This window comes from Lissotriton helveticus, chromosome 3_1, assembly GCF_964261635.1.
Source record: "Lissotriton helveticus chromosome 3_1, aLisHel1.1, whole genome shotgun sequence".
Taxonomy (NCBI): domain Eukaryota; kingdom Metazoa; phylum Chordata; class Amphibia; order Caudata; family Salamandridae; genus Lissotriton; species Lissotriton helveticus.
This window is the reverse complement of record NC_136061.1, coordinates 275556669-275569506: the sequence shown is the minus strand read 5'-3', so window position 1 is coordinate 275569506 and position 12838 is coordinate 275556669. Positions and strand designations below refer to the sequence as shown.

General features: G+C 41.7%; 1 protein-coding gene across 3 annotated transcripts in view; it reads left to right on the top strand.

Moving 5' to 3' along the window:
- Positions 1 to 12838, top strand: part of USP32 (ubiquitin specific peptidase 32) — a 1745589-nt gene that overhangs the window by 788264 nt on the left and 944487 nt on the right. For all 3 annotated transcript variants that reach the window (XM_078679804.1, XM_078679802.1, XM_078679803.1), the window contains exon 9: positions 4339 to 4401. In XM_078679804.1, coding sequence (XP_078535930.1) covers positions 4339 to 4401 — 63 coding nt within the window. The remainder of the gene's footprint in view (positions 1 to 4338; positions 4402 to 12838) is intronic.

The following is a 12838-nucleotide window of genomic DNA, read 5'->3' as shown; positions in this document are numbered from 1 at the left end:
ATATCCAAGCTTTACTGAAGTTGACATTTCATAGGCCTCTGTATAGTCAGCATATTGTATGGCATGTTATTATCTGATAGGAGTACACTGAAGAGTTCTATTTAGAAGTTGAAGATTATTAACGGAAAGCTTAACCCAGAGAGAACGCCGAAGGTCACAAGGATATGTTCAGATCTGTTGGAGTTCATCTAGACTAACGGAAATGTCTTGCTTATATAGAATACAAACCATTGTAGAACTTCTTGTTTAGGTGATGTTAAGAGGGTCTGTGGTAGGCAGTGTCAAACCCAGCCAAGAGGTCAAAAAGGTGTTAGTTATTGGCTGCTGTTATCAGAGATATGAAGGATGTTTTCAGCTATCTGTATGGTTGCTTTCTCTGGGCTGTGTTGTGCCAAGCACTTAGCCATTTAATAAGATGTTGTTAAGCCTCGGATAGCTATGAGACATTTTAAAAATACCTAGTACCAGTGCCTTCCTAAAATTCAGTATTATATTGCTGTAGCTTTACAAGGTGCTGCCACTCCTAGCAGGGAAGTAAATAAATCAATGCTGCTGTGATTACCCCATCCCCCCTCTCTCTCTCCAGGTGAACCTTGTGGGCCTGCATACATGTTTGAGTCTCATGGAAAATATGTGCGATTTGGATTTGTAGTGTGAACATTCTTCCACCATCCTCTGGTACATGCCACCAGAACTGTAGATACTCTCCGCTGTCTAATGAGCTGTGGCCTTGGTCTTTATCCCAGCATATGAGTCATATGAATGCTTGGACTGTCTGCGTTCTTTTGAAGTCCGCAAGTAACTCATAAATTGGATAAGCACTAATTTGTTTGTGGTGCTTTTGGTGCTACTGCTGGGAATAATTAACTGTGAACTTGTACTTCAGTTATAGATGAATAATGCATTTGGGTACTTTGTCATTGGTTCATTATATGACCTGCCTTTAGAATATTTCCTAAGACCCGTGGCTTCTTTACTAATATGTTTTAAAATAGATGTCTTTAAATACCATTTCAGACCTCTATGATTTTATTAGTACACTCTATTGGTGTTTCGTCGCGCTTGGGGTGTTATACCACAAATTTTTATGGGATACGCCTTTCAGATACAGAACCCTTTGTGTAGTATCACCACAAATCAAAACTTACTTCTTTGCTACTTTTATTTCACGTATACGTAGCCTCTTATCCAAAGAAACTCCTCTATTCTACCATCAATTTGTGTTAGGGCCACAAAGCAACCAATTTTTATTTCGGGTCAACGACCCAAATTACTACAAAAGAGTTAAATTCAAGACCGTCAGATTAATTAAAAGAATCTGGGATCAAATTTCAGACACGAATAAAATTCCTTTTTTTAATGCTGAATTACCAATATGGGGGAACCCGGGGTTACCAAATACTTTTTCTGATGGCGCCAGCGCTCAATGGCTAGATTATGGAATTAAATCTCTGGGAGATCTCTATGGTTCGGAAGGTTTTCTAAGCTTTAATTCATTAAAAATACTATATAAGATTAAAGACACTATGTACTTTAAATATATACAGCTACATGACTTTTTGATCAACAAAAATCAAATTGTGAACGTCGAACAATCAGAGATTCTTCAATGTATCTATTCGAACTTCACCAAATCTCTTATCAGTAAAAGCTATACTTTGCTGAACAAAGGCCATGTTGGTGATTGTGGGAAGATAGCAGACAAATGGACTAATAGGCTGGAAATTAATATTAACTCCAACCATATCACTAACTCATTTAAACAAATTAATCGAGTTGTCCATTCTTCAAGCTTAAGACTACAATCTTACAAGACTATTACCCAATTATACTATACACCAGAGAGAATTTCAAACTGGACACTCGGTAATATTTCTAATGAACGTACCAAATGTCCAAAATGCAATAAAGAAGCCGCTCCTATTGAACACATGCTTTATTCGTGTCCGAAACTTTCAACTTTTTGGGCAGGAATAACTGAGGTTCTTGACAAAAAACAAATAATTTTTCCGGCAATATCTGCCCATTTAATTTTACTGGATATACAAGATAATAACAGCAATTTCAAGGATCTAATAACCATTATTTTCTCTTGTGCGAGATTGGCCATTGCGCGAACTTGGATATCAAAAGAACCCCAACTGTTATGGATTGGTGGTATCTAATTCATGAAATTTATACAATGGAGCTATCATTGGCTAAACTTAGAGGCCCAAAAACCCTAGAACGAAAGGAAAGAATATGGGGATCATTCATAAACTAAATGTATGATTGTATTGTGATACAGGCACGTTTATATGCTCTTCTTTCTTTTTTTTTTTTTTTTTTCTTTTTTTTTTTTCCTCAAGATACAATGAATATTATATGCACTGTTTTTTTTTTTTTTTTTCTTCATATGTGTATGTATAATTAGTGTGATTTAAGTATTGTAAATATTCTCTCTTGCAACTAATAAAAATGGCTTAAAAAAAACCAAAAGAATAACGACTTGAAGTTTATAGCCTTGATGAAGTTGTGGGATGACACCCCAAACGTGACGAAACACGTGTTGGCTGTTGAGAGCCGATTCTGAAGCCTACATGAATAAATCTTGAAAAAGAGAACACAAGACATTTACATCTGTTTCACTGTGTGACATATTATTTGTTTGCTGTTCTGAAAACTGGGAGACTTTTTGTTAAATTTGACGTGTGCTGGGGAGAGAATTAGATTGTCAAAGAAAGCTGAGGGTTTGTTCTGTGGAGTTTGATGGTTCTCCATACCCTACAGCACCGCCTGAAGAAATAGATTAATTTCAAAAACTGGCTGTGTGATTCTGCCTAGTGGCGCCTTATACCTGATACCACATTTCGGAACACTTTACTAGTATCCTGTATCCATTGCGTCAGGACGACTTCATTAAAGTATATGGTGATTCGGCCAGAGAGCCTGGAACTGGACTGGAAACTGCTTTGACTGTGAATTAACTGTCCAACTGGACCTCTTTTGTCCTTGAGACCAGCTCCCTGCCAGATTTGGTCGTCCAAAGCAGGACAGAGTATGGCTTTAAGTGAAAAAGCAATGATTTATTCCTTTGAAAATCATATCTCCAGAAACCTCTGGTGAAGCTTTGTCAGTGAGATGTCTAGTTAAATATAAATAAGTAACCTATTCTTATAACATTTTGCTAGGTCTTGATTCTTTGTTATTTAACTATTTTGGTACTTCTTAATGCTTTACACTTGTTACTTTGATAAAGCCACAGCCACCATTAGAGGAAGGTAACAAGCTTTCCCACATTTGTACTATTCAGATTTCTGCGTGGAGTTAAGGACCAAGGATGCCACATGGTAACCATCTGTGAGAGCCTGAACATGCAGTGCAATGCACTTTGCTCTGCTACAGCTGAACCCGAAGCAATGTCCGAGTTACAAATGACACCCTATTGCCTCTTTTGCTACATCATATTTGCATTCTGCTGTATCAGTTGAAAGTACTGTTTTTGACACATTATACATCCACTTCCCCTATTTTGTTATCATTCTTAACTTATTTTGGATGCCTTGCTACCTCAATCAACCTTTGAAGTGCCAGTCTCTCACTTTCCCTGGTTGCTTTGAATTGCTGACTACACTGTTTCAGCTACTGTCCAGATGCCAATGCACTTGCACCAGTCCTTTCCAGGCTTCCCCGCCACCGGGACTGTGATATGTCAGTTGTACTCAACAAGAGATTCTTGCATACCAGCACAGAGCTTGACTGGGTCTATACTGTTTTTTCTAGGTAATGGGCCCTCCGGTTGGCATTCTAAATTAAAGCCTTACTGTGTAGTGATTTCTTCAACCTATCTGCCACCTCCCATGCACATTAATTCGAGCTGGCTGCTGCCTTTTTTAAGTTTCAGTGTCTCACTGAGATCTATTGATGAAAACTAATGGGGATGGAGGATGTAAGAGATGTTGTTTAGTTGCCTAAAAGAAATTGAAGTTCAGTGACAAAAGAGCCTAAAGTCACCAGACATATCATTACATGTTTTACCTGAATTAATTGTTGTGATTCCATGCACAAATGTGGCTTGATTTCTTCTCATTGGTAGCTTTTTAGTTGAAAGATTAAAGATGACCTTCATGTATCATAGGAGTCTTAGTACTCCATTATGAAAATGAGAGGCATTGGTTATGCAAAGAGTGACAAATGAAACACTCAAATATTGTAAGGTGTGGCATGGGTACAACTGTATGAGAACCTATCATATATGAGAACTACTGTGTATTAAAAATTAATGTACTTTTTCACCCAAAAATATATCTTAACAATGACTGCAGTGCTTACTAATTGGAGATTTCTGTTTTTTTCTAGGAATTACAGATGGATTTATCGAACATCGTAGATAACATTTTAAATACTCATGACACCACCAAGGTAAGCATTTGCTCAGTTTTCTATTATGCAACAGAGTTTAGTTTTTTACAAATGTTTGCATACGTTTTTGGATCCAGGGTGTTTACTCTTTGGAGGGGTAATAAAAATAATTTCAGCTGTAAACTTGTTTCCATCCATCTGAGAAGTGTAAACGGTCACTTACAAATGTGGTTGTTATGAAAGTAAATTGAAATCATGCTTTTCCACCGAACATATTGAACCAAGATGACGTGCATACTTGAAAATATTAATATGTGCATTCTCAGTTTCTTGAACTTAACTCTTGAGAGATCCATTTTTTGCAAAAGGTCTCCAGTTTAACCCTGTTAAGATAGATTTTGGCAAAAAGTCAAGTCAGGTTGATTTGATGGCTTTATTCAGAGGCTGTTCTGAAGTCACCTTTCACTCTAAACGTATTGATTCCCATTACTCCATATTTTATATTTCAGGTTTACCATCAGTTTAACAAGTACATGCAGACAATGTATTTAAATTTCACTAAGATATAACCCAGATATGCGCAGTACCATCCTTTCATAGTTCAAGCAAAAAACATCCCTCTTAAGAAAACATTTTAGCACAGAATGCTAGTCCATCATAGCAGCTATTCCTCCTAATAGTTGCAGTACAATAGTTGAGATCTTAAATAATGCGAGATATTCATGTCAAGAATATAGGTTAGACAAGGTTTCCTATATCACGTGCCATGTGTAATCAATAGTTATACCTTGAGATAATAGTAGTAGGATGAGTTCATGTCTCAACCCCTATATATATGGTGATGGGCCTCTGTCTCAATGCCACAGAGCTGACACATTCTTCTAGCTTTCTTTATACCTATCAAAGCCACTGCAATTGAGAGAAAAAAAGGAAGAACAACATAATTTAACATTTTTATATAGTGCTAAACCCCAAAAAGTAAAGAAGTGATTTATAGAATAACATAAACAGTGGCACAGCGGTCTTACATTGAACGTTGACTTAAGGTTTTACCTCAACTATGAAACAGTATAAACGAGAAAAATCACTGATGATGATGAGAAGAAGGAATGGGGAGTAGAAGGGGGCGAAGAGGGGAACAGGGAAGGAGAATGTGGTAGATAGTTATGATATTGACTAACAGAACCAGAATTGTTGAGGTATACAATACCGCACTCTGTGTAGGACCAAACATCACTAGTTTGCTCACTCCCTTCGCCAACCATCCTAAAAAGACCTGAACAGTCATGAAAACGAAAAAGTATTGGTGGGAGAAGCACTCCTTAACAATCATTTTACAAAAGATAAAGCCCAATTCAAATGTGATATACTCAATGCCAAATAGAGAAAACACACGTTAACTCAACAAACCTAGTATCAGTATTTTATCATACAGAACAAGACATCACAAATTGCTTGCTTTCTTGAATGAAAGTCGTTCTTTATTTTCTGATTCTGCAAATCATTCAATGCAACAAACAGCCTAAGCGTTTCGTCACAAAGCCTAAGGATATCTTCAGGGCTGTTAGTGCTTCTCCCACCAATAATTTTTTGTTTTCAAGATAGAGTTATTATAGGAGTATGGATAAGCTAAAGAAGAGGCATGAATCGGAACAAGGGAAAAGGGGTGAGGTGGAATGCAGAGAATGGAGTAACAGGCCAGAAATATGGATAAGGAGCAGGAGAGGCTAATGGGGGAGGGTGGGGCAGTGGGAAGGGGAAGAGGAAGAGGAAGAGGAAGAGGACAAATTTAATAAAGCACTTGAGAGCAGGGAAAGCTTTGTTTTTTTGGATCTGTTTATTAGATTTGAGAGCATGGGAAAAGTTGAAGAGCAAAGGAGAAGAGGGCAGGGGGGAACAGAGATGTAGAGGAGTGGATGAGACGTGAAAGGTTGAGAAGGAGGGGATAATTGTGTAAACAGAGGGACAGAGCAACTGACATTTATTTAAAAAACATGGGTTCATTGCCATTTAGTTATTGCATTGCAGTCATACATGAAAGAGCTAGACCGTCCACATAAAATACATAATGCTAGCGCATCCTAGTAAATTCGACGGCTAGCCTTTAACTTACTACCTGTACCCGGCCAGATAGTCACCAATAGAAGTTTCAGATAATTCAAGGATCATTATACATTAACAAGGTACTCTTAGAATAGTTTCGGTTACTGTGAGCTTCAGATTACATGTGTAAATAAACCCTGTCGTTTTCAGTTGAGGATGGAACAAATATATACCTTGTACTCTGTAATGCTCCATGTAATAGTTGATAACCGGTAATTGTGATTGTAAGCACACAAATGCCTTAGATAGCAATCATGTCATTTAAACATGCAAACTAATACAACAAAATGCAAATCAAAAAGAAATCATAAGGTCACCTAGGGAGTGTAGGAGGTCTAGCTGTAGAGAAAGTCATGTCAGGAGGACTATAACATTTATGTATTGTATTGTCTTGCTGGCATAGGGAATAGATGTAGGGAGGGGAATCACCAGTACCTTTCTGGACACTGCCAGTAACCATCACAATTGTAACAATTCTGCATATGCAGCTTCTAGTTTGGGGGCAAATGTTGAGTAGGACTCCGGCAAGCCACCTGGGCCAGGTGTTATGACAGCATTCATCCTTGTGATGGCTAGGTGAATTTTTTGCAACGTCATAGGACCTTCCAGGTCCTCACAAAGGGCTGGGTCCAAATAGCGCAGAGGCAACAATGCCAGGAACCTCCACCAGGTCCTCCCGTAAAGTTGCCTTTGGGCGGTCGTGAAGAGTTTTATAATATTTATAAAAAGCTGTGTTGATGGCCCTGCGTATAAAGCGGCTTCCCCTCATCAGTTAAAATCTGTGTTATGGGTGTTCCCCTGGACTCCCGGCGCACCAACCATGCCAAGAGCTACCCAATCTGCCCCCCTCCTCATGTACCGTTGGCTGATTTCTCGCAGGTCAAGGCAGTGTAGTCGTTCCAGGGCAGCACTATATCTGCCCTCCGCGAGTTGTGCATGGATAGTGTCATCGGAACCTGATTGGTTGGCTAGATTATGCAAACTCTGTTCCAGAGTATAAAGCTCTCTCTTTACCTCAATCAACTGCACCATAAGCTGACCTCTCATCACATCCATAAAAGCATCCCATTTGATAAGGGGATCTGTGGCAGTACCCTAGCTGATTTGGAAATACTTAGAAATAGTTGTTTGAAGGGTATCCCTAAAACAGACATCCTCGAGAAAGAACGGGTGGAGGTGGGAAGCTCAGCAATGGGACAAAGGATTATCAGTAAGGGGCTATAGTCACAGTGTGCATCCAAAGTACTCTGTGTGGATTATACTTGTGCAAAGGCGGGTTGAGCAAACATGTCTAGGCGAGAATGTAAGCTATAGAGTCATGTGTAAAAGAATAATCACGTACTCGGTCATTGTGGATTCGCCAGATGTCCATAAGGCCCAAATTGTCTATCCAGTCATAAAATCCCCTTGAAGTTCTATATGCTACTGCCCCACGCAGGGGGGGGGGGAGAACCTATCCAAATGGGCATCTGCCACACAATTAAAATCTCCCCCTAAGACAATGTACAGACCGTGCCAGAAGGAAGGGGAGCTGATCCTGATTAGGAGCTTATATACTACCCAGAGTAACTTCCTTCTCAAGGAGTCTGCCCTTAACGAAATCATAACAACCTTTTGGGTCAATAATAGAATGGAGAGTCTCAAAGAGGGTCCCCGCCCTGATCCACAACAACACCCCTCCAGAGTAGGCACAATAGGAGGTTGATTAAAGATGTCCCTGCCACCTACGGCATAGACAAAGAGGTTCCTGTGCAGTGAGGTGTGTCTCCTGCAGTTATAACTATTTGGGCTCCACAACGGTACAAGTAGCGATGAATGCTTTGCCGTTTGGATGCAGAATTCATTTCTCGCACATTCCAAGACAGCAGTTTTATTTTACATTGAAGGTCTCCCATGACAAAGAGCTATAGCGTTCTCTCCCCCCCCCTTACCATCACCTGAGCCTCCTCATTCCTCCCAGCAGACAGCCATTTACATCCCCTCAGGCGCTTGAACAAAATCCCAACTACGAACTCCCACACCTAATGGCAGTCCACCAATAGTTGGCCGTCCAAACCTGTACAGGAAGAAACATCATTAAGTGAGAGCCACCTTCCATTCTTAGAAGGGGCAATCGAGGAAGGGGTGGTGGGGGGCAGGCAATGTTACACTTAAGGCCCAAACATGGGCTGGCACATCTTTAGTAGGAGTTCAAAAAGTTGCTAACTGAAGGGCATCCCCAGGGATCCAGTACCAGGGCACCCACCACACACACTTTCCAGACCATTTCCAGCCGAGGACAGGTCATCCTGAAGCAGATCACACAGTACAGGCCCGTTGAACAAGTGCAAGTCAGGAGCCAGCATCTTACATCATGGGGTATGGGACCAGTCAAAGTAGGTATTAAATTACATCATCAACGGATTGTGGTGTAATGACCGGGAGGTCCTTGCCTCCTAGAGCTGAGCTTCCGAGGTCAGAAGCCACTGAACGAGGATCAGAGGAGGTGTCCATGCTCAACTCGGTTTTCTGTGAAGATACTATTTCTGCTACAACCTGTAGTTCCGCCTTACGTTCCTGTTCTGTCTGTGAGGAAGAAGGCCCACACAAGGAGGAACCCCCGGCGGGTCGCTCAAGCCGCCTCTTGGATCTACGTCTAGTGGACTTGGATTTTCCTCAGGACATCTTGGGTGGTAACCCCACCCTGCAGGATTCTATCTTTGCCCATACCGCTGCAGCGGTGTCACAGAAGTGGGTATTGCCATTGAATATTATGCGAAGCCTGGAAGGAAGTGAAGCGTCATAGTATTGTATGCTCTCTGCACGAAGAGCCACCTTGGCTTCTGCAAAGGACGCATGTTGTTGTTGCACCGTAGCCGTAAAATCCAGGAACACTAGCTTCCTGCTATTTTCGATTTCAAACGGGCCATTTGTGCTGGCCCTCTGTAAAATAATTTCCCGGTCCCTATAATGCAACAGTTTCACTATTACTGGTCTGCGTGGTCTCCCTGGCGCCAGAGGTCTCGTCGGCACCCGGCGAGCTCTTTCCAGGGCAAAGAATGTTGTAAGGAGTTCCGGTGCTAATGTTGAAGACAGCCAGTCTTCCACAAAGGCAACCATGTCCGTCCCTTCAATCCCCCTAAGGGAGGCCAATCACACAGATGTTGTTCCGGCGATTCTGGCCCTTTGCATCCTCTCCTCTGCTCTGTTCTCTAAGGCGAGCACTCAAGCCGCGAGATCCTCTACTCTGTGGTTTGTTGGTAGCTTTTCAAGTAGTAGGTCCCCAAAGACTTTGTCACAGTTTTGACCCAGTCTACCAGTTTATGGTGCTCAGTCTGTAGCAGCCCCACCCACAGAGACAGCCCCAGTATCTTGCTGGAACATAGCCTTCGTATCCACCATAGTGGACAGGACCTTCTTTAAATTAGTGTATTGAGATATCGTCCATCTCCTCCTCATCTCTTTGCCCAGACATAGGAAGTGAGACATCACCGATTGCGAGGCCCCTTGTTTAGGTCTAATCTTGCCCATATTTGTAAACAACAGTACCTAGGGCACACGTGCGGCAAACAACCAGATGGCACAGTACCTCTGGGTGGTGAAAGCTCGTAGCTAAACGGCAATCTGAGGGTACCTGGGGCGTTCTGTCATCCAAGATCTGGAAAGCAGGGCACCCGCCCAGGTCCGTGGTGCAGTGCCCTTTTCTCTGATGGCACCAAGTGGCCCTGAGGCAGGGGGCTCTACCCATTCTCCCCTGGGTTCTGCCCCCTTCCACAGCGCACACTCAATAAATCAGCAGCACCAGATGGGAAGGACACCCCACAGCCAGGCAATAAACACCCTACAGGTGCAGGCATGCCACAGTCCTCCCCAACTCCCAGCAGGCCCAAGCGACAGGCACTGGCCCAGCAGCCAAGCCCAGCCCCCGTAACTAGAGTCTTTCACCACCGTGGGTGGAGCACTGCAAATGTTCAGGACGGCTGCCCAGGGCCTCAGGCCTGCAAGCCGCAGCCGCTGCTGTGGACTGTTGGCACTTCTGCATCAAAGTTCACTGCGCCTGCGTCTCGGGGGGGGGGGGGGACGGAGTGTAAAAGGGAAACCCCAGTGCGCATTGTCTGCTGCTGGCTCCTCTCCGGCCGAGCCGCAGGGCAGCCCCCATGGGAAGAGACTGTGTGGAGGGGAAGGAGGGGGGAGGCAACACACAGCCCCCATGGGAAGAGACTGTGTGGAGGGGAAGGAGGGGGGAGGCAACACCCCCGTCAACTCACCACCCTGGCACTGCGTCCTCTTTTTAACTTGTCTATGTACGTCACAAGGATGGACTGCTCCCGGATATATATATCTATATATATCTATACTTATATCCAAAGAAGGTTCACTTTTCCCCTGGTTTACGGCGCTCTCAAAGGTATGTAACCGTCACGGTTGAAGCAAACCGTCAACTATTCAAACAAAACCTCCATTTAGAAGTAAAGGTCGCACTCCAGCAGCGATGATCCAACTCATTAATTTCTTCTTCAATCATTATTTTAATAGCCAACACAGATCAACCAACCCGTTTCGGTATATCCTGATACCTTGAGCATAGTTGATTATTCACGTGATTTCCCATATTTTTAAACCTATCGCCAGGAAATCTGTTACTTAATTTCCTGTGAGTGGCCAGGGGCTTCTCATTGATTCTTGGGAGATGTAGTCCCCTGTTTTTGCCATTCATTATATACATACATGCAATACAAATATCGTTTATAGTGATTACAAATGAAATAAAATTAAAATAAACATTTCCAATGATCAGTATGAAACAAACGGCAATCATATTTCATTTTTCATTTAATATGTTTTTTCCTGTCCGTATATACTCACTATCCCAGTCATATACTAGTGGACAAGGATATAATTTCTTTCAAATCTATACGTGGCTTCCCTCCCTCTGGTACCTGGCTTCCCTCCCTCTGGTGGGTATGCTTTGTTGAAAATCACATATTCAAAGCCATTTTATTGTATTTTTTATTTTATTTTATACATTATTCCTTTTGCCAATCTTTTGCCCACTTTTTTTCTCTTTTGTATTTAACCATCCAGTGGGTATTCAATACTTGGGATGTCATTGCCTGTGCGATGACCCTTCCAGTTTTATTGTATAACGTTGTATGTTCATACATTTGTGCTTGTTTCAAACTGAGGGAAGCTGTTCATTTTCACAGATGTATGTATAGTTCTTCCGACTGGTTCAAGCCAAAATGTGTCAGGGGTCTAAGATTTGAGATGTGGCGGGACTCCTTTTGTTGCAAACTTTTCTCCCGGTTGCCTCCTCGAGCATTCACTGGAACAGTTTCGATCCCATAAAATTTGAAGTATTTTCAATTAGCATTGTGATTTTACTCCACGTGTTTGGCCACTGCGTTGTTCCTGTCTTTGTTTTTTGTGGCACGTACATGCTCCAGTATACGCTTTTTTAAGTCACAAATTGTGCTACCCACGTATTTCAACATGCAAGGGCACTCGATTACATACACTGTTTATTGACTTTTACACATGATTAGGTCTCTGATCTGCCAGACTTTGTTGTTTTACTGAAATTTGCACTGTTAAATTAATAACCGTGTCCCCAGCCGGCACTCCTTTGAGACGGTGTCTCCACAAGTAATCCTGATTATGTGAATATTGTTGCAGTGACCACAGTTAAGGCATTGTCTGGTTCCTTTGTATGTGATGCCTTTTTGTTGAGATATGCCTCAACAAAAAGGCATACTTACAAAGGAACCAGATCATGCCTTGACTGTGGTCACTGCAACAATATTATCCAGGGTACCAGTTTAAGCCATCCCACAACGGGCAAAAGCATCAGATTGTTTATGAAAGCTACCTGCGACACGAAAAATGTTGTGCGGGCTTCCTTAAGTAGGAAAAACTGAACGAAAACTAAAAATCTAATTGACAGAACATAAGAGCACAATGAGAAATCAAGTAATGAAAGCACCAGTAGCTGCACACTTTACCACCCAAAAACATAATGTAAGTCAGTTAAGATTCTAGATATTGGAGGTAGTTCCTTTGAAAGAGGATATAGATAATAAGAAAAAAAACTTATAGCGCGAACTGTACTGGATTAAAAGATTGGACTCTTGTCACCCAAAGGGTCTCAATGAACGTTTGGAATACAGTTGTTTCCTGTAACTATGTACCAATGATTATATAAGTTTAAATGACTTTATTGTTTAGTCATAAACACAGAATATGATTCATTCTTTGCACACCGCCAGCGTGGTATTTTTAATTTTTCACCAATTATAACATAGTTGAAATTGATTCCCCTAAGGAATTAAACACATATTTTGTTTGACCGCATGAACCTCACTGAAAGATGGCCGACACTTCTACAGTGTTGTTTTTATTTCCAGCTGAAGGCACA